Source organism: Psittacula echo, assembly GCF_963264785.1.
Source record: "Psittacula echo genome assembly, chromosome: 5".
In the NCBI taxonomy this organism is placed as follows: Eukaryota; Metazoa; Chordata; class Aves; order Psittaciformes; family Psittacidae; genus Psittacula; species Psittacula echo.
Genome location: NC_137739.1, coordinates 90,255,857 through 90,277,731, shown reverse-complemented (window position 1 = coordinate 90,277,731; position 21,875 = coordinate 90,255,857). Strand labels below are relative to the sequence as shown.

Here is a 21,875-nt window from a genome sequence, read left to right as displayed (position 1 = left end):
ATGGCACGACGTGCTCCCAGCAGCTCGGTGGTGCGAAGGAGCCTGGGAAACAGCCTGAACCCCTTCCACCCCCACCCCCTACGAACATAACTAAAGAATACCGACCCTTTTTTAATCAATAAATAATGAATCTTGTTACCACAACACAAAAACGAAGCATGTTCAAAGTGCAAATTACTGTCGTCAAACTGGGATGCTCCTCCTCGCCTCTCCCACGCAGGGCTCCCGTAGCCCCCGGGCCTCTCCAAGCAAACATGATCTATGAGCCAGGGCGTTCCCTCCATTTCCTGCCAGAGCTTGAGCAAAGGAGCGCGGTGGGGAGAGGGATGTGCCTGTTCCACAGCTCACCCTGCTACGTGAGGGGCCTAAAGTGCCAAACCAAACTCCCAGCCCCAGGAGGAAGAAAGAGACTGCAAGGACCAGAGTGCAGCGATGCATAGAAGTTGCGACCAGGGGCAAGAGGGAGTCCTAAGAAACCTGTCCAGAGCACATCAAATGCTTTCTAATTTGCAAATGGGGCCACATCAAGGAGCCAGAAAGGCATCTACTTTGGGCTAGAGGAAGGGCTTCAGCAGTTTCTCCCCCCCCGCTCCCTTGGAGAAATATGTCACTCAATCCAACTTGCTCTGGTAATGGCAGCATGTGCCCCTTTCTGCAAAGGAGCAGTGGGAGAGAGAAGTGGTTGGGAGAAAGAGGATGTGCTGTGATCCACGCTGGAGGGGAGCAGACCCTTCAGTTCTTTCCTAGAATTGTGAGATTTGTTTAAATTTTCTCTGTTTCTGTGTGTTGGGTTTTTTTCCTTTCTCTTTTCTCTTCCTTTTAAATACAGAATCCAAACTGTCCCAGCACCCGCGTGCTCCCGCCCACTAGGGTCCAGTGGAGTCTGAATCTTCGATGAGCACCTCGGCAGTGGCTCCCAGGATCTCAGTGTTCATGACCAGCCCCTCGGGGTTTGCGCTGCTGCCACTGCCCACAAAGAGCTTCCCGTCAGCCACCAGGCTCACGCGCTCAGCCGCACCGCAGAACGTCTTGGGCATCCCATCGGGATTGAGCAGCAGGCAATCCGCAGGGGCAGCACTTCCCAGGGGGTCGGGAAGCAGAGGCAGGCCCTGGCCATCGGTGGGCGGCGCAATGGCCTCAGGGTTAGTGCCCAGGATGTCAGTGCTGGTGATGAGGGCGCCCGCGTTGGCAGCCAGTGCTTCAGCAATAAGCACTTCAGGGTGGCTCTTGGCTTTGTGGGCCACAACGCTGTCCTTCTTCTCAAATTTCTTGCCGCAAATGTTGCAGGAGAACTGGTAGAAGGAGTCCGCATCGTGCTTCTTCATGTGCCAGTTGAGGGAAGCCTTCTGCCGGCACGTGAATCCACAGATCTCACACCTGGGAGGGGAGAAGGGGAGGTCACAACAAAGGGATGTGCCCACACACTTGTGGGAACAGGAGAGCAGGGAGGCAGCCCAGGAAAACAGCCAGGGCTCACTAAAATAGGATGTCACAGTAGCTCCAGCTCTTCCAGTTTTAATTTGTAGAGGGTTTATGTTCCTCAGATCTCTCCTGAGACACTAACTCAAGGAGTAGGTAAGAGAAGGGGCAGCTCAAACACTCCTACAGGTGTGTGTTTAAAGAGAGCTGGGACGCCAGGAACAAGTTCCAGCCCTGACTTCAGAGCCACCCTTGCTCTCAGTGGAGTCCGTGAACGAGTGTATCCAAGGGTCCCTCAAAGTAGGAGAGCAAGAGACAGGCAGAAGTACTCACTGCAAAGGCTTCTCGCCCGTATGGATCATTCGGTGCACCGCCAAGTTATGAGAACTCTTAAACGCCCGGGCACAGTACTCACAGATGTAATCTCTTTGATCTAAAAAGCAATACCAGTTGGGAGCATTACTCTCCTGCAGACCTGCTCCCCTTCGAGCTCTCACATGTTGCAAGTGAAGCTGCTGAAGCAGCAGCAGAACCAGAAGTGCTGGGAAGCCAGCAGGCATAGCAGAGCAGAAGGAGTCCCACAGTATACCACAGCAGCTCATCTGGATAGTTGACACATGATTAAGACTCTCCTAAAAGCCAATTATCCATCCTGACTGATCCTGCAGGACTGGCAAGTTAGGATAAAGCTTGGGTTGTTTTATTACTCTACAGAACACCCAAGTGATACTTGCCAGGGGGTGAATTAAAAACTCTTAAGAATACAAAACAAATGGGCTATAAAGATCGTAATCCAGAAGGAAATAATACCCTGCTGCTCATGCACATACATCTATGCCATCTGCCTTGGCTTCATGCTCCCCAGAAATCCTCTAGCCTCTGGGCTTTTCCATTTCCCCCCCTCTTTGTTCACTGTCCCAAGGAGCAGTTTGTATTCATTTCCCATCTCCCTGTACCTGTGTGGTGTTTGGCATGCCGCAGCAGCTGCTTCTGGAGTCGGAAGAGCCGACCACAGGAGGGATGAGGACACACATATTTTTTCTTCAGTAAGTGCTGGTACTTTATGTGATGCTATAAAGAAAGAGTGGAAGGTTGTACACTCTCTCTACATGGCTAAGAGGACAGCTGGAACCCCTCAGCAGGCTACCAGACTCCAATCACTGACAAGACACCCTTATACCATGAACACAAAGGCTTTGATCTCCATTGAGAGAAGAAAGCCAAACTAATGTGGACATCTAGCAACAGGACAGATAGAGAGACATGTGGGCACAACTGATTAAGTCTACCAAAAAGACAGCATCAGAAACAAGCGCTTCAGTGCTGGGTAAGGATTAGCTGCTGGTTTCCAGCGGCCCTTCCCTGCCCTCACACCATTTGGGAGCTGAGGAATGTCAACGAACCTGCAGGTACCGTGGGTGAGCCAGGACGGTGCCGCAGCCTTCCATCTCACAGCGCACATACTGTATCGGGGGCTTCTTCCTAAGGCAGCAGTGAGGAAATGGGCCACGGTTAACTCCTGGGTGTGAAGCCAGGGCAGCAGCAAGAGAAACAAGCGCAAGTGCAGCTCCATGATGTGAGAGCAAGGAATTAGTGCTCCAATATTCTTATTTGGGCTGTGCTGTTATAGACTCTGTTCAGGAGTTCCTTCCCCAACTTGAGGACTCTCCCAAGAGCTGAGAAAACTCCAGGAGACACAGAATTCCCAAACCATTCACTGGGCAATGCCCAGCAAGGGATGAACTCAGAAGTGGGGTCAGGAGAAGGTGGGAGGGGCTGGTTCAATTGGAAGAAATCAAAACCCCACAATTACAGGGAGAAGGGGTAATTGAAGAAGGGGAGACAAAGCACACAGCTTCCCCACCTTCAAAGCAAACTTCTATATTGTGCAGGAGAGATAGCTTTGAGACAATCAACATCTCTGTGCAGGACACAAGAGACAAGTCTTCAGAACAGAACTGAGCAGAGAGGATCACTCACCTTCTCTTGGGAAGCCTTGGGCTCTTGTCATCCTTTCTCCTCCTTCCTCTCCTGCAACAGGGTTACAGAAACAGAACTGAAAGACTCTACACTGGTGGCAGGAAGAGTTTTTGAAGTGCATGCTGCAAGGCAGGAGCATGCTGCAAGAAATACTACAGAACTCTTCCACACTTCCAGGCTGAAAAGTAACACTGCACCTGGCATGGCAGCACCTGCTCCAGCTCCCAACACTCCAGAGCTGCTAACGAAATAGTCCTGAAATAGTTGGGCAGGTTTCCTAAAGAAGTGGGGTAACCAGGCCTCCATGCAAACTGTCCCTGCACCTCGCAGAACTGCCACACCACACAGAGCACCCTCCTGTGGGGCTGCAGTCCCCATGTGTCTGATACCTGGATTCCGACCTCAAATCCCACTGCCTCTGCCAACAGTGAGGCTGCCGCTGCATGGTCTGGCATACTATGCTGCTGAACATGGCTGCTTGGCTCAGATGTGTCTCAGCTGACCACTGATACCTGTTCACCAAATCCGCATGGCTGTGGGACAGCCACAACTTAAGAGCCTGTGGTCAGAAGACACCAACCCTTGTGCCACCACGAAGAGAGGAAGGGCTATTGTAAAAAAGCCTCTATCAGGCATCACACACTTCACATTTTCTCTTTTAAACCTCACCTGTCTGAACAACTTGCACCCTTGTCATTAAATTCATCCCTCTCTAGGCTGTGCATCAGCACACAAGATTCTGCTCTGCTCAGTTTCTGCTGCAAACAGGTAGCAAGCTATTGCCTCATGAGCTGTGAGCTCCAGCAAGATCCATCAAGTGCAAGCTGGTGGCAGATTCAGACAAAGACAACGTTCTTGAGAAAGAGATGCTACATGTGCTTTGCTCTCACAACCCTTTACCACCTCCTAATGCAATTTTTATAAACATGTAATTTTACCAGCACAGTCCAAGATTAATGGTGCACTTCATTTTCTCTGCTCTGTTGGGTTTCATACCACACGAAAAACATCAATCTGCATGACTGGGAAGAATGGGATGAATGATCTAGCAGCTCTTTTACAGTGCTCTGAATTAACTATAGAAGCTTATACATCTACCAAGACAAAAAAATCCATCTTGTCTGAGCAGACCTATGTAAGATGCACCCTGCTCAGAACATCACGCCTACCTGGTCATATTGCTGCACAGACACTAACAGTGGGCTGATGGAAGTCTTTCCTACCTTGTACTGAGACATCTTTATTGATAGCAAGACCATGCCAGTAACATGCTGAAATGGCACTCAGCATTCAAGTCAAGCCTTCAGAAGAGGCACAGGTTTTATTATTAACAAAAGTAGTGTCTGAGCCAAACACCATGAGCATAAGCCTCAGAAAGCCATTTCTAACTGGGGAAAAAAAAAACCAAACCAAACCAGTTCTCAAAATGCCATCAGCACCTGACCCCTCCCCAGTGGGACGAGCTCTGCAGCAGCAGAGCCCACAGCACGTACCAGCAGAGGGAGCCCCATTTGTTCCAACTGCTCACACAGGAGCTACAAGTACAAAATCCCTTACCCCCATCCCAAGGAGTGGCTTTGACACACAAATCCAATCTACCTCAATTTCCAGATGAAAGTTCCAGAGACAGCATTCCTAAAGGTTTCAAGTCTCCACTCAAAGTACTAGTGACTGACCAGGCAGCAAAAGCTTGTTCTCCAAAGCCAGGGGAACAGTGCTGTTCCTCCTAAACCCTGGCACGATGGTCCCAAATGTACAAAGGGGACATTTACAGAATATTCCCGTGTCTCCCTCTAGGCCCAGAACAGAGTAGATGCTGTCTTCTCCAACTGGCTTTCTAATACAGTCTAATCCATCTCACACATCATAGCAGAAACCAATTTTAAGAATGATCTAAAGTATTTCATACTGTGTGGCCATATAGAATCATAGAATAGTTAGGGTTGGAAAGGACCTTGAGATCATCCAGTTCCAATCCCCCTGCCATGGGCAGGGACACCCCACACTAAACCATGTCACCCAAGGCCTCATCCAACCTGGCCTTCAACACCGCCAAGGATGGAGCATTCACAGCCTCCCTGGGCAACCCATTCCAGTGCCTCACCACCCTCTCAGTAAAGAATTTCTTCTTTCTATCCAATCTAAACTTCCTCTGTTGAAGTTTGAACCCGTTACCCCTTGTCCTGTCACTACAGTCCCTGATGAAGAGTCCATCCCCAGCATCCTTGTAGGCCCCCTTCAGATACTGGAAGCTGCTATGAGGTCTCCACGCAGCCTTCTCTTCTCCAGGCTGAACAGCCCCAACTTTCTCAGCCTGTCTCCATACGGGAGGTGCTCCAGTCCCCTGATCATCCTCGTGGCCTCCTCTGGACTTGTTCCAACAGTTCCATGTCCTTTTTATGTTGAGGACCCCAGAACTGCACACAATGCTCCAAGTGAGGTCTCCCGAGAGCAGAGTAGAGGGGCAGGATCACCTCCTTCGACCTGCTGGTCATGCTCCTCTTGATGCAGCCCAGGATACGGTTGCTTTCTGGGCTGCGAGCGCACACTGCAGCCGGCTCATGTTCATTTTCTCATCGACCAACACCCCCAAGTCCTTCTCTGCACGGCTGCTCTGAATCTCTTCTCTGCCCAACCTGTAGCCGTGCCTGGGATTGCTCTGACCCAGGTGTAGGACCTTGCACTTGGCATGGTTAAACTTCATCAGGTTGGCATCAGCCCACCTCACAAGCGTGTCAAGGTCCCTTGAATCCAGGAAGGTGACAAAAACCACAGCATGGAGAAAACCCTCAGCTTAAACTATATGGAAATATCAACTCTGTTTTTCCTTGTTGAACAAATCAAGATACCAGGAAGCAGGACTTCTATCAGAACAACAGATTTTGCCCAGGCCAGGAGGAAGGCGGAAAACCACCACAACACTGTTGTACACTAGCAAGAGTACAAAAATATACGTGACACACTGCTACATGTAACTGCAGAGTTTTACTCACTTCCTTGGTGGTTCTTCATCTTCCCGAAACTCACTTTCTTCTTTTACTTCTACTTTAATCTCTTTCTGTTTCTCTTTTTCCTCCTTCCCTTTGCTAGCTTTTCTCCTTTGCTTTGGTGTTTCCCTACAAAGAGACAAATATAATGTATTACTCCAATACTCCTCCCGTTGTCTGTTTTGCACAAAGATTTAAGCAAAAAGTGGGTAAAAGTTCAGGTCTATTAATCAAGTCCCCCCTCTAAGGAGAAATAAGGAAGAACCTGGCAGACAGAATGGCTCTAAAGACTGTAGTCCACTGGAGAAGAACAGACCCATAGCTGTAGACAGTATCTAGAAAACACTGTGCCCAGTGGGAGCCATTCCACCTTAGCAGCTCCTCAGGTCTTTTCAGAGGTACTGAGCTCATTCAACTAAGATGTATTTTTTCTTGGTCTAAACCCACAGTAAGTGTGTAATCAAATAATTTACTTCTCTAGATGAGGCTTGTAGGTTTCATCTCTCGGATCATCTTTGAAGGGAACTTCTTCCTCACTGATGAGCATCTCCTCCTCATCATCACTGCTGGCAAAAAAGGAGGACTTTAGCAGCAACAGCTTAAGCACTACTGCAATAATATTCATGCATCATCCCTCGGGATGGGAAAGACTCTATTACACAGCACTTTCTCATCCAGCATGACTGGGGAAAGCCAACAGATTGCACTGACTAAGAACATGACAGCCAAAACAGACAAAGCTAGGCAGAGCAGCCTCCTCTTCTGAACCCACCTAACTACAGCTTCTGCTCCTGAGGGAATAAAGCTACCAGGTGAAGTGCTCAGATTAAATCTTACAATCCATTTCTCCACAGTATCTCCTGACACCTGCAGTCCATCTGCAACCCAGACTGAAAATGCAAAGGTCCAGGACTGAATGAAAACAGAGCTACTCTCCATCCATAGATCCTCTCACAGAAGCATTTATCCTGAAAAATCTCAGGCCCTTATTTTACCTTCTTGAGACATTAAAGAGAAAGAAATGTCACAAAATAAGAGTTTCCTACCTGATTCCAGCTGGAGACTGATGTTCTTCTGTGACCTCTGAAAGGAAAAGTCACCATTAGGTTTCAATCTGTGTTCGCTGCAGTGAGCTCATCTGCCTCAAGATACCTCCGTCGACATTCAGTGCCAGGAGTGCTGGTGGCAGAAGGTACTCATGACCAAGCAGCACCACGCCTGTACCAGCCACAGTCTGCATACAGCTCACAACATTACACCCACACCCAGCTCCCTTCAAAGCTTCCCAAGACCTGACTCTCTCCAGGCGCTCTCATGCCAGGCCTCCTCACGTACCATACTCGAGCTGGTCTGTGTTTGGCTCTGACTTGCAAATGAGCTGCAGGGATCCCATCTTGGATCTGGAGGCACGTGAGTTCTCGGTGTCCCGCTGGCGGGCCACAGTGGCTGCCCTGCTGCTGCGCCAGCTCCTGCTGGGCCTGGCTGTGCTGACGGGGGAGCCATGGCTGAGGACACTGGAGACCTCCTCCTCCTCCTTCTCTTCTTTGGGATCTGAAACACCATTGCAATCTCTTTAAGAATAATGAAAACATCAAGCCCATCATTAATTCACACTCCTCTCTGGGGCACGATGGTGAACAGTGTAACTGCCTCCATGTACTCTGATGGGGAAACCACTCGCAGGCTTTCTCAGACGTGGAGCACAGCTCTAGCAAGCCAGACATGATACATCCCGGGGCCTTGCCTCAGCCAGGCTGCACTTGAAAATCTGATCAGATTTCCCACTACCTCTAAGTAAAGACACAAATGTTTAAAAGCAGCTTACATTTCCTTCCGATAAAGGCTTATAAGACGATTATTTGCTGGCTCCTATCTCCCCTAAGCACTACAAGATAGACACTCATAAACCTCAGCAACTGCTTTTTGAAAGACTAGCTTCAGAACTGGACCACATTAAAAGTCATGTTTGGAGAATCCCCCAAACACATTTAATCAGCATTGTATACCTGGTAATATAGGCATATAGGTATTGTATAGACATATAGAGCCTTCGGAAAACTCCGTAAAAGAGTTGGTGCAATAAACACCTGAAGTACAAAGATTAGTGTCTATAGAGCCACTGTACTGTCTGCTCTTTTATATGGGTCTGAATCATGGGTTATTTACCACCATCATCTGCAACTCCTCGAACGCTTCCATCAGCGCTGCCTCTGTATAATTCTAAACATCCACAGGACTGACTGTATGTCAAATGTTACTGTCCTTGAAGAGGCAGGGGTCACCAGTACCGAGGCCATATTGCTGAAATCGCAGCTGCTCTGGGCAGGGCACATCTCCAGGATGGAGGATCACCGCCTCCCTAAGACTGTGTTTTACGGTGAACTTGCCACTGGCTGCCGCAAGACAAGTGCCCCAAAGAGGAGATACAAGGACTCCCTGAAACAATACCTCAGCCTTGGCCATATTGACTACCATCAGTGGTCGACCTTGGCCTCCAATCGGGAGACTTGGAGACACACCATACATAACGCTGTTGTCTCCTTTGAGAACACAAGCAGAATTAGTTTTGAGGAGAAAAGACAACATAGAAAGAATCGTGCCTCACCTATACCACCCAAGGAGACCTTTCACTGTGCTTTTTGCAACCAGATTTGCCTATCCCACACTGGCCTTTTCAGTCATCAGCACGCTTGTGTTAAGCGTGGGTAAAGCCCTCTCCAAATCTTCATTCGTGAAGTCAAGCCATCACCTGGTAAAAACCCTGAGGAATCCAAGCTGGATGTTTCTGGTCTTACGCTGCAGCAAAAAGCATCACCAGTGCTGTTAGCCTAAGGTCTCTGCACTCATTTATAGCTTCTACAGGTGGTTTCTTTTCAGCTGATGGCTGATCTCCAGATACGTTTTGGCATAACAGAACTGGCTGAAAAGCCTATGTGAGCAAGTTCATCCCTTAAAAATACCCAAGTACAGTTCACCTGCTCTGGCGTTCTGGTGCTCGCTGTGACACTGGGCCCCAATGAATTCAAATGCCTTGGGACATTTGAAACCTGATGTGCTGAAGAAATTAATGCCAAGTAGATGGCTGTGCTCAGTGCCCAGGTCTGCCACAGGTCTCTGCAGGGCCTGGGCTCTAGGCTGAGCTCTGACCTGCTCTTTTTTACCCAAATGCATTTATGCTGCTGCCCCATTCAGAAAGGTTTCTGCTGCCTCAGCACCAGCCAGCAATACCCAGAGATGGTGGGGAGTTTATCAAGCACCTGCTGGCAAAGCCTGTGGGCAGTCCCCTAAGGACTGGCTGGGGAGCAGCCCTGCCATGCTGGAGTCTCAGCGAAGAGCAAACTGCACATCGAGAGGAAGCCCACAGCATCCTGAGTCCCACCAACAGGAGCACAGTCAGGAACAGAGGAACATTGCTAATCCCCCTTACTTAGCACTCATTAGAATCACAGAACAGTTAGAGTTGGAAAGGACCTTAAGATCATCTAGTTTCAACCCCCCTGCCATGGGCAGAGATGCCTCACTTCAGACCCTGTCACCCAATGCTCTGTCCAACCTGACCTTGAACACTCCCAGGGATGGGGCATTTATCACCTCTCCAGGCTACCTGGTTTCACCACTCTCATTATAAAAAATGTCTTCTTTGTATCTAGTTTGAATCTCCCCTCTGGCAGGTTAAAGCCATTCCCCTTGTTCTGTCCCTACAGGCCCTTGTCCCAAGCCCCTCTCCAGGTTTCCTGCAGCCCCTTTAGGCACTGGAGCTGCTCTCAGGTCTCCCCAGAGCACAGCAGAGGGGCAGGATCCCCTCCCTGAGCTGCTGCTCACGCTCTGGGGATGCAGCCCAGCACATGGGGGGGTTCTGGGCTCAAGCGCTCACTGAAGCTTGGTCACGGAGAGCATCTCCTCACCCAACACCCCAAATCCTTCTCGTCAGGGCTGCTCCCAACCCATTCACCCTCCCAGCCTGTGCTGATACCAGGGGTTGCCCCAACCCAGGGGCAGGACCCTGCACTTGGCCTTGTTGAACCTCATGAGGTTTGCATGGGCCCATGTCTTGAGTATATCCAGACCTGACTGGAGAAAGTCCTGAGCAGCAAGATATGAACCCTATGCTGAACCCACATTAAACAGCAGTTGGGATCAGAGATATCCTGAAGTCCCTCCCAACCTGAAATCACTACTTTTGCATCAATTTGCATCAAGCCCTTTGAAACAAATGATCCTTTCACTTCTAGCATGGACCTTTGTGTGACTCATTCCCCAATCCTTGATTAACAGGGTGGGAATAACAGCATTTGATTGAAAAAATATGACTGGAATATAGGATGTGAGGCATCAGAGTTTTGTTGTAAAACAGCAACCAACACTCAGGTCTTGCATGTATAAAAGCCACTTCATCATCAGAGCTTGAAGTACACTGCCTTTTTGGCATTCTGGTTTAGCAAACCTCATGGTGAACTACAACTGCTTTATGTCTTTAATCCTAATTGTGGACATCCTCAGGCTCTTTCGAACGTTAAATCAAACCCCAAACCACTTGGAACCATACTCTGGCAATTCCCCCCTCCAACATTACTGTGCTGCCAGTGTTAGCACACACTGCTGCTCTTGAAAGAGGTTTATTCCCTTGGAAGATCAGGCATTCAGCTAATTTCTTAGCAAAAGCTGGTATTTTAAAGATTAGCCTTATGGATTTGAAACAGACCTGCCTCAGGATACTTTTCTACAGAGTACCCCACTCACCTTCTGATCTTGCTTCCTTTCTCTAAAATGAAAGTGCTTAATAAGCCTTTCCCCATGATTTCTCCTTTTCACTTCAGCATGCTTGTCTAACACATTCACTGCACTTTTACATGCTGTGAATGCCTATGTACGTCCAAAAAATCAAATAGCTTACCTTGTAGAACTCATAAAACAGTGTAGAGCTATTGATTGAAAATCCTTACAATTCTAGGATCTCCTAACAGGTGACACAGGTCCCTCGTGCAAGGGCCAGAGCTGCACCAGCAAACTTGTACCTGCAAAGTTTCCAGCTACACAAGCAGCCGGAACCAGCAGTCACCAAGGCTCTGCCTGAAATCAAACATTGTGAAAGAAAGTTGTGAATTTTCAATATATTTTATGCCTCTTTCCAGTTTCCTTTCTCCTTGACACAAACACCTTTCTGACGAATGCAGCCCAAGCCTTAAAAACCAAACCACAACCAACAAAATACAAACCAACATGCCAAAACACTAAACACAGAGACAGCAACTGGCTGTTCAGAGGAAAGTAGCGCCTCCTGCTCCTGCTGCTTTCTTGTCCAACACACCTGACCTAGCATTAGAGGTGATCACAAGCTGCCACTGGAGGTGTTGCAATTCTAATTGTATTTGAGGATTCCTCCCCCAGGTTCTGATCCTTCCTGCTTAACGTCAGGACTCATGTCTGTGTCAAGGTTAGGAACACAACTGTCACTATATCACCAGTGGAAGGAGTTGGGAGGTGCCAACCTCTTTCAATTGACTACACAGGGACCTCACAGCTATTTTCAGTCTTCTCTTGGGTACCACACTTAGCCTGGTCAAATCCCAAATCCTGTGGATGAACACAGCGTTATCAGTCTCCTCTCACAAACATCTCTACACAGAAAGCCATGCTTCTCAGTTAGGATTTGGCTAACAGCATAAAGCAGCTAGAGAAACAACACAGAGGTGATAAAAAGATCAGGCTCCACTCTTCCAGCAAAAAAAGCAGCTGCTGGAATGTCTTGAAGCTGAAACATAGGAAGGTTCTAAATGGGAAAGGCTGCCGTCAATTCTGCATTTCAAACTGTATAAACTTGTCAACACCCCAGCTCTGGCTAGCTGCAGTTTCTTTGGAGGGTTCCTGTCATCCCAGAAGTCGCACAGAAAGTGGGTTATACGCCAGCATCCTGTTATTCCGTTGCCAGTGTCAACAGCGGCGATGGACACCAGATCACAAGAACTCAGACTCCAGGACAAAAGAATATGAGACAATTGGTGTCGAAGCACCAGTGCAAAGCAAGAAGCAGCATCAAGCTGCTGCTGAACAACTGAGCTGCCTTCCCTCTACCCAAGTCATGTCCCACAGAGAAGAGCAATGGAAGCCATGACTCTGTAAATGAATCTGCCAAGAAATGCCCCCATGTGCACCCCCCTGCAACCCTCCAGCACTGACGCTATTATCCACCTCATCCCAGAACCTCCACACAAGTTTTGGGAACAGTGTGGACACCTGCAGTTAGCGGAGTAATTCAAGAGAGATGGGCAAAATCACCTTTTAAAGTCATAGAATCATAGAATGGTTCAGGTTGGAAAGGGCCTGATGGATCATCTAGTTCCAAGCCCTACCAGTCCTCTTAATCTTTTGGCCCTCAGGCTCTTCCTACCTTGATCTGTCCCTTAAGTCAGTCATCAGATGATAAACTGCTTCCACTGGGAGGTACTTTCACCATTTTGCCAATTCCTCCAAACAGCCTCTAAACCTAACAGCATCCAGGGCAGAACACACAGATTTGAATGCTGGCACATAAGAGGCATCAAACATCCTTTAATCTTTATAGAATCAGACTGTCTTAGGTTGAAGGTACCTTAAAACTCATCCAGCTCCAACCCCTGCCACGGGCAGGGACCCCTTCCACTAGAGCAGCTTGCTCCAAGCCCCTGTGTCCAACCTGGCCTTGAACACTGCCAGGGATGGGGCAGCCACAGCTTCTCTGGGCACCCTGGGCCAGCGCCTCAGCACCCTCACAGGGAAGAGCTTCTGCCTTACACCTAACCTAAATCTCCCATTTCAGTTTGAGGTTTAAGCTTAACATTTGTGAAGGAAACATGTTACTGGGAAAAGGGACAAAAAAAAGGAAACCTGGGAGGAAAAAGCTAAAGTTGAAGCTTTGGTAATTGTTTAGACGGCCAAAAGACAAGACTTCGGGCACTGCTTTGCTTCTTAAAAGCTTACCCCAGTAACACCCCATTTTAACTCAACATGTAATCAGCACAAATTTCCATTTCAGACAAACAGAAACCTGTTCTCATGCACACTCTAATTCTGCCCCAGAGCACTGCACGCAGGGTCACCAAACCAGCAAAAGCATCTCCCTCAGAACCCCTGTCGTATTTTTCTACACGCACCACTGCTGCCACAAACTGAAACAGAAGGGATATATACCAAAGCCTGTCCACTGTCTCCCAGCCCACAAGATAAACCCACCCTTACAAGTCTCAGTTCCTCCCTATACCATAACTCCACTTTCCAGGAAGGATCCTCACAGAAAGCCACAGCAAGTGGCACTCTGTCATGGTTTAAACCCAGCCACGCAGCACTCACACTCACTCCTCCCCTCCCTCCCCCCACTCCTGCAGGGATGGGAAGGAGAATCAAAAGAATGTAACTCCCACGGGTTGAGATAAGGACAGTTTAGTAACTAAGGTATAACACAAACCACTACTGCTACCACCAATAATAATAATGATAAAGGAAATAACAAGGAAGAGAATACAAAACCTCACGACCCATCGACCGATACCTCGCCCCCACCCAGCAGTGAACCAGCCCTTCCAGGTAACTCCATTACATCCCGGGCATGACGTGCTGTGGTATGGAATACCTCTTTCGCTAGTTTGGGCCAGGTGTCCTGTCCATGCTTCCTCCCGGCTTCCCCTCCTCCCTGGCAGAGCATGAGACTCACAAAGTCCTTGGTCAGACCAAACATCGGTGTTATCAGCTCTGTTCCCAGGCTGAAAGTCAAAAACACAGCACTACACCAGCTATTAAGAAGGAGAAAAAAATGACTGCTACTGCTGAAGCCAGGACACACTTGCACTTGCTCATGCTTTGTTTCTTCATGTCCCTCCTTAGCCCCACAGCATCCTCTCTATAGGAGACCAGTCCAAGGACAGGGTGCATACTGCTGCTTCCTCACACCACTGGTTGCAGGAAGTGCTGAGTGCATCTGTGTAACTGACAGCAAGCTGAAAAGGACCTGAGCAGTAAGTACACATATCCCATAGCCAGCACCTCCCTAACTTTCTTCCCAAGCACTGAAAAAGCACAAGCCACAGGCCCATATCAATTACTCACTGCAAGGAGCAGAAAAGGAAAGTCCAAACCAACTGCATTTACTTCCTGAAGAAGCAGTAGGACTTCCTTCATTACAGGATCCTGCTGTGTCTGCCACCACTCTCCTACCCTTGCTTCCCTCATCCCCTGCAGATGCAGTGGTGATGTTGCTCTGGACTTTGGGAAATGTAAGTAGGACTCCCTGCAGGAAGGGTGTGCAGAAGGAACACTGGTACAGATGCCATTGTGCAAAGCCAGCAGCTGCTGGGAGTCACTGTTGTCCTTGGTAGATACCTTCAGAAGATACCTACGTACAGTTAAGTAAAAGGAAAATCAACTGAGAATTATTATGCTACAAAACAACTACTGTGAAAACCAAATATCATGACAACATACAAACATCTCTGACTGTGAGTTTTAACATAGTAACTATTCAACAGATCTCGCACCAAACACATACTTCCGCAACAGCACAGACAAAAATGAAACTCAGAAAGAAAAATCCTAGTGAAAACCTCTATCCAAACAGCTCCCCTCCACCAAAGAGCTCTGAAATTGTACATATGGGAGCCACGAAAATCCTTGTAGGAGTCAAAGGAGGTTTGGGCAATCTGAGTTATTTAAATTCACCTAGTTTTATGAGGTTTGGTTTTAAGTAATGACATTTCTCTCAAAACACTGACGAGGTCTTAAGGCAAAGCAGTCACCACCAAAGCAGCAGAAAGCTGTAAGAATACAAACAACGAGGTGTAACACGAGTTACCTGTGCTACACAATCAGCCTGCACAACCAGAGTTTTCTTTTAACCTGCAGAATCTTACCGTTTCTCTGGCAGTTACAAGTGGACTTCTACAGAGCAAACTTGTATTCCCCACTCATCTCCCTGTACAGCCCTTGCAGAAATGCCTCTGACCTTCCCTGGGCCTCCAAACCACAGCTGGAAATTCACCGTGATGGGAGTGGTTGGCATATCAGCCACCCACACAGTGTATTACAGTGGCCTCACATGGAAAAGACTGGGGAAAAAATCACAGAACAAATCCCCAAGACAGTTCTCCACATGTGAGCATCCAACACAAGTATTCAGCTGCATTTCCAACCCATGCTTTCTACAACCATACGCTGCAGGAGCATGTCAGCACTGCTGGCATCGGCCTCCAGCCCACACTGCTGGGCAGAACCCCTTGATTTGGGAACAGATTCCCAAGGAGGTGACTCCAGGCACATGGCACTACACCTCTCGGTAGCAGCTGTAAGGAAAACCAGGCTTCACGTATCCAGCCACTACTGCAGCACTTCCTGCAGAACCACCACACAACCTGGTTTGAATTGTGACCAACTGAAAGATTTCAATCAAACTCTTCAAAGTGGTTCCTAAAGAGCAGATAAAAATCTTATAAAGAAGGTGGACAGTCAGAAACTGGTCTGCGTGTCGAACTGAATCAGAGAAGCAGGTTTAGTTTGGTTGCCAACATGATTTTAAGAGCCACAGTAAGCACTGAATTTTCAGCGCAGTGATGGAAGGACATGAACTGCGTTTATGAAATCTATATTCCGATAATTAAAGTTAGTCAGGCCTAACTAAAATGAAAATTATTGCCACAAGAACATACAGCATTGTGGGAAGTCAAACACGAATGACACTGCGCAGTCTGGCTCCAGTTGCATGAATTCATTTATAAACTGAGATTAAATATTCTACTTATGTAACTAATATTGCTACAGAAACACACCAGGAGATACGGCAATTGCGTGACTAAGCAGACGAGATGGGAAATACAGCTGATAGAGCTGACTTTGCAACTGCCTTCATGAACACCAGCATGGTCACAAGCACACACCAACCCTGACACGACACACACCTTCGACTTTAACCTCCTGTAGCCTTCCTATCAGACCTGCACAGCCATACCTTTGTGCCTGGGCTCCCAAGTCAATGAGCAGAAAAGCCCTCTGATCCCACGGCACTACGCAGAAGAACATAAAACTTGGCAAGACACTTCCACTGTTACAGCATCTCAGTTATGATCGAAGGCACCCAACACTTCTAAGCTTTCTTTCCCAACAATTACTTCAAAATATAACCCCAAGCATAAGACAACAAAACTTACTGAACAAACTCTGGTGCAGCAACTTTGTCATTTGTTGGATAGATCCACAGGATATGTCACCTCGCTCCACAGGCCATGTGCCTTGCATACAGAGGCTAACAGCTATGGCTGGGCTCATGCCAATTTCATGTTCTAAACTGTAGTATTTTATAGCAGAGAACAACAGTACTCGTGCCAGCAAACACCAGCACTAAATTTAAAGCCTTCACCAGAACCACTCAACAGTTTCAATGGATTTCTTCCAAGGCAGCTCCAGTCAGGGGTGAAATGTCCAAGGGTATTTTACCCTCCAGAATGAGAGGGCTCCCAGCTACAAAGCCCTGCCACACGAGGAAACCACAGTTTGCTTACACCTGATTAGGCTTCTTCAAACATTTTATGCTGAAGGCCAAAAAGGAGGGAGCAGGAGGGGAGCTCCTCTCCTGCCTCGTGACCTGTCCAAGGATAATTCTTTATTCAGCCGCTTTCCGGGTCTTCCCCATTGGGGAAAGAGCACAAGGTGCAACAAGAACTTCACCCAGTGCAGAGATGAGCACAGACCCACAGTGTTCTCATTCCTGCCCTTTTAAAGATTGAAAAACAACAAAAAAAGCACCAAGGCACATTTCCTTTGGACTACAGCAAGTCAGGGAGGGGATCCCCCCCTGCAGTCCTGCCCCAGGTCTGGGGCAACAGCACAAGAGGGACCTGGAGCTGCTGGAGCGAGTTCAGAGGAGGCTACGGAGCTGCTGCAAGACCTGGAGCAGCTCTGCTCTGGAGCCAGGCTGAGAGAGCTGGGCTGGGGCAGCCTGGACAAGAGAAGGCTCCTGAAGGGGAGACCTGAGAGCAGCTCCAGTGCCTAAAGGGGCTGCAGGAAACCTGGAGAGGGGCTTGGGACAAGGGCCTGTAGGGACAGGCCAAGGGGAATGGCTTTAACCTGCCAGAGGGGAGATTCAAGCTAGATACAAAGAAGAAATTTTTTATGAGAGTGGTGAAACCAGGTACCCTGGAGAGGTGGTAAATGCCCCATCCCTGGCAGTGTTTAAGGCCAGGTTGGACACAGGGGCTTGGAGCAAGCTGCTCCAGTGGAAGGTGTCCCTGCCCATGGCAGGGGGTTGGGACTGAATGAGCTTTAAGGTCCCTTCCAGCCCCAAGCATTCTGTGATTCTATGATACAAGCAGTCATTGCTTCTCCATGCCAAGTTCCACACAAACATTCATGCCGTCCATTCTGGCTGCAAGTCTCATCATAAAAAAGAGCACAAGAATTTAACCAATACTTTCTCCACTCTCACATTCATGGCCAGCAGAATCTTTCAGAGCCCAAAGTTGAAGTCCATAATGGTTCGAGCGCAGAGCAGCACCAAACCTGGGAAATTTCAGACAACATTTGCCACTTTCAAGCACATCCCAAGGAACCGGGCTTCATATGGGACTGTTCTGCCTGTTTGCTGCCACCACCACCATATAAACATTTTAGCTTAAGGATATCCAAAACACTGAGAATTCCCATTAAAACTCAATGTTAACACTAGGCACGTATTAGGTGACAACCCCACACCTTTTCACACGTTTCAGCAACTTTGCTTTGACCTAAAAGGCTGAAGCTCTTATAATACTCTCCCCACCTTTCATGCAGCAAGAGGTAAATGCACACAAATGGGTGCCTACTAAAACCACATTGGTTAATTCTGCCGTGGTCTGCAAAAATACACTTTGCCAGCTACAACTGTGATACTTTTGATACCCAAATGGAAGCAAACTATAGATTTGTAAGAATAAAGCTAAAGAGTTACAGGACTACAAGCATAAAGGTAGCCTTCAAGATACAAACGCCTGCAAACAAGAACCAAACAGCTCCAGCAGAAAGGTGGATTCATTTGCACAGGTGTACAGCCTTCACTCCTCACCATTTCTGTGACCATTCTCTAGTGCCAGATCAAAACCAACACCACACAGAGCCTTTTACTTGGAACTGTTCCAGAAGCCATCACTGGGTGAAGAGCAAAACCCTCCATTTTATTTTTTGTACAAGAAGCTGTTCAATCAATGCAGAGTTCGTAACTCACACTGGAAGAACAGAAATTCTGCTCCCCACAGTTGGGGTTTTCTTGATTAGACCCAGTAAGCTGTCCTGTCCCCTTCAAAACTTTTTCTTTCATCCCGGGAAGACACAAGCATAAAAAATTCACCATCCACAAAAGCAGGAAAAGTACAAGTGTAAATACTTGAACATTCCTATTTCCGCATCTCTTGAGGCCCTACAGCTGTGTTTGTGACAGCAGCAGAACACATGCAAGCCCAGGGTCTGCCAGCGATGCAAGGCCACTGTGGAACAAGAGCAGTCACACCGGGTGCAGCGTGGTTCCACCTCCTGCTGGTGGAGAAATACCCCAGTGCTTATCTGGAACAGTAAGTTTTTGCACATTGGGCACGTGCAAACAGCATCAGCAGCTTATCCCAGATCCAGAGTCTTGAGAGAGACCTTAGAAAGAAGCTGCATGCCATCAAGCAACAAACTATGCTTTAAAAGGAAGATCCAACAGATGTTTGGCTACCTTCATGGGAAGGTCCCTGACCTTCAAAGTGGAATACAACAGTAGCAGTAATTCAGCTCTTACCTTTACCAGCTGCTTTATCCGTGCACCTGAAAAAGCACAAAAGCAAGAGTAAGAGACAGCTCCCACAGCCACGGCAGCAGAAACCAAATGATGAACACAATGACCCTAATTCCCAGCTGTAGACAGACCCACCGCCTTGTTCTTGCACCGCTGGTTTGAGCCCCTCACACCAACAGGGATTATTTCACCCAGAGGAAGGTTGGGTGAACTATAATAACATATCAGCAGAAGCCCAGTCTTGCCCATAACCGCCGTTTCTAAAGCACAGGGACTCTGTCGTGAGAACAAGGCGCATCAGCTACAAGCGCTCCAAGTGCACACGTGGCCGGTTTCCCACTCCCGATGCAAGGCGAAAGAGAGGTGCCGGCATCACCTCTCGGGAAACATATCCCACCACCTCCTTCATCGAGCCTTCACCTGGATGCGGAGCCGGAAAGAGCCGGGGCCGGGGAGCACCCGGGCGCTACGGCAGACAGCACTCACGGCCCCGCTCACAGCCGAGGGCCCGCCTGCGGCAACAGGCAGGACGGGCAAGGCCTGAAGCGCTCGGGACCGGCGGGGCCAGCCCAGAACAAAGAGACGGAGGCACGCGGCGCCCCGCGGCTAAGGGCGGGCCCCCGGCGCCACTCGAGCCGGACGGGGTCGAGACCGCCCACCAGCCCCTACCCTACCCCCCGGCCCCGTTGCCGTAGGGCACTCACCCAGCCCGGGATGACTTCTTGGCCGCGGACGGCGCCTCAGCGGCGGGCTGCTCGGAGACGGGCCGGGTCCCGGGGCTGCTCCGCCGGCGCCGGGGATACTCGGCCTTACGGCGGCGGGAAGCAGCGGCCGCCCCCCCGGGGGCCGAAGCGGCGGCGGCTGCCCGACCCCGCTCCCGGCCGCCCCTCAGCACCCGGCTGCCGCCGGACTCCTCCCCCTGCTCGGCGGCGGGCGGCGGCGCGCGGCGGCGGCCCGAGGACGGCGGCTTCTCGGCGGCGGGCGGCGGGCCCTGCGCAGGCGGGCCCTGCTCGGCGCCCCGCGGCTGCTCGGCGCCCGCCGGCATCGGGGCGGTGACCGGCGGGGCCGCGGCGGCGGCTGCTGCGCGCTGCCCCCCCACCCGCCAAACCCCCCCGCGCACCTCAGCCGCGCCCAATCAGCGCCCGCCGCCCACCTTCACGCGGGGCCGCCAGGCGACCCACCCACACCCCGCGCCCGCCAATCCGCGGGCGGGAAGCGAGGGAAGGCCCCGCCTTCCCCCCTGCCCGCGCTCCTCCCGCCTGTCTCCGCCGCTCGCACAACGCCCAGCCAATGGGCGGCCCGGCTGCGGCGGGGCCCGCCCCCCCCGGCTGCGGCCCGGCCAACCAGCGCGCAGCTCCCCGCGCGCGCACCACCCCGCGCAGGCGCCGTTGAGCTGTCGCGCTCGCGCTCGCTCTCGCTCCCGCTCCCCCCCCCCGGCCGGCCCGGCCGCGGCGCCCACCCGAGCGCGGACCCTGCGGCCGCTGCTCCGTATCCCGATCCACCGGCCGCCGTCGGCCGCCGTCCGGCCCTCGGCACCGCCGCGCTCCCTACCGCCGCCGCTGCCTGCTCCCCTCTGGCTGCCCCGGGGTCCCTTGGCCCTGCGGGCGAGGCCTGGCGGGGGATGCCGCTTGCTCCCCCGTGCGGCGCGGCCGCTCCGTGCCGCGGGGCTGCCGCCGGTGCCGGTTTGGATGCGCCCTGTGCGGGGCGGCTTTGGGCTGTCGCTTCTCCTTTAAGAAAAAAAACCGCCCCGTCGGGCGGCGGGTGAAAGTCGGTGACAAAATGGCGGCCGCGCAGAAGAGGTGGTGCTTGCGGGGGCTGCTCCTCCCTCTTCCGTTCGGCCCTCGGCGCATGCGCTATACCTGCCGGGAGCTGTAGTTCTCGCTGGTGGTCGGAAGACGACCGCAGGGCGCTCCGGGAGCTGTGGATCGGCCACGGCGGAGCAGAGCAGAGCAGAGTAGAGTCGAGTCGACCGGAGCGGAGGCTGCGGGTACCCAGCAGCGGCCCCGCCCCGGGACCCACTGTCAGCACCTCTGGAGCAGCGCTACTCGCCGGAGCGCAGCCCAGACTGACAGCACCGCACAAAGCCCAGCAGCTGCTTCTGTGAAGCTGGACCCTGTCCTCCTGACCCCTCCAGTGCTGCGCTGTGCACGTCAGCGGGAGTCACAGTCACACAGGTCCTGCCCCCGGGCTTGGGATGAAGTGATCCTCCCGAAACAATCAGGAATGCAAGGGCACAACTGGGGCTTAGTTGTGTTTGAAAGAACAACAGAACAGTCAGGGTTGGTTGTGCTAAAGGAGGAGTTACTGGACACTTGGCAAAGTGACCACTGGGGTCCCTACCCTGGCAAAGGAGCTAACGTTTAAGGTGTTCTGAAGTGAACTGTCCTCATTGTAGCGCTAAAAATCACATCCACGGGTGAAAAAGACCCGGCCCAGGTGAAGACCTTTCACCTCACTGTGTAGTGATAGGAGGAATGACACAGCAAACATTACAATTATATGTACATTACAACCAGTCCTTGTAGGCAGGAGGGTACATCCTGCACCTTCTGTGGGTAACGTAAGGAGGAGGCTGCTCCGAGTGCCTGGCGTGTGGAGTGGTCACGGGGGTTCCAGGCCTGAGAAAACAAGTCTGTGGAACCAGGTCACTGCACAGGGGGCACGGGTCTGCCAACCCACCTGGATGCTGAGGCTGCCTCAGGCCCAGAGAGCCCCCCAGGACT

At 50.6% G+C, this 21,875-nt stretch overlaps 1 protein-coding gene across 2 annotated transcripts; it reads right to left on the bottom strand.

Annotated features, from left to right (window-relative positions):
- Nucleotides 1-98: 98 nt before the first annotated feature.
- On the bottom strand, nt 99-20,227 carry ZFP91 (ZFP91 zinc finger protein, atypical E3 ubiquitin ligase). 2 transcript variants are annotated; one of them, XM_080619437.1, is made up of 11 exons: nt 19,857-20,227; nt 19,156-19,181; nt 7,722-7,937; nt 7,433-7,469; nt 6,860-6,952; nt 6,393-6,515; nt 3,400-3,450; nt 2,823-2,901; nt 2,376-2,490; nt 1,753-1,852; nt 99-1,377 (listed from the first exon to the last, which is right to left on the bottom strand). In XM_080619437.1, the coding sequence occupies exons 1-11, from the start codon at nt 20,195-20,197 to the stop codon at nt 867-869; spliced, it is 1,692 nt and encodes a 563-aa protein (XP_080475563.1). In that variant the 5' UTR covers nt 20,198-20,227; the 3' UTR covers nt 99-866. The 2 variants fall into 2 exon arrangements, with proteins under 2 accessions (XP_080475563.1, XP_080475564.1); XM_080619438.1 differs by having other exon boundaries at nt 6,860-6,949.
- Between the last annotated feature and the right edge of the window lie 1,648 nt (nt 20,228-21,875).

What these genes read in the sequence shown, in the direction of transcription:
- ZFP91 (XM_080619437.1), bottom strand. Translation starts at nt 20,197, where the DNA reads ATGCCGGCGGGCGCCGAGCAGCCGCGGGGCGCCGAGCAGGGCCCGCCT. An exon ending in CAGTCTCCAGCTGGAATCAG is followed by an intron (nt 6,953 to 7,432) that starts GTAGGAAACTCT and finishes CTTTTTTGCCAG; the next exon opens with CAGTGATGATGAGGAGGAGA. An exon ending in GCATGCCAAACACCACACAG is followed by an intron (nt 1,853 to 2,375) that starts GTACAGGGAGAT and finishes ATTGCTTTTTAG; the next exon opens with ATCAAAGAGATTACATCTGT.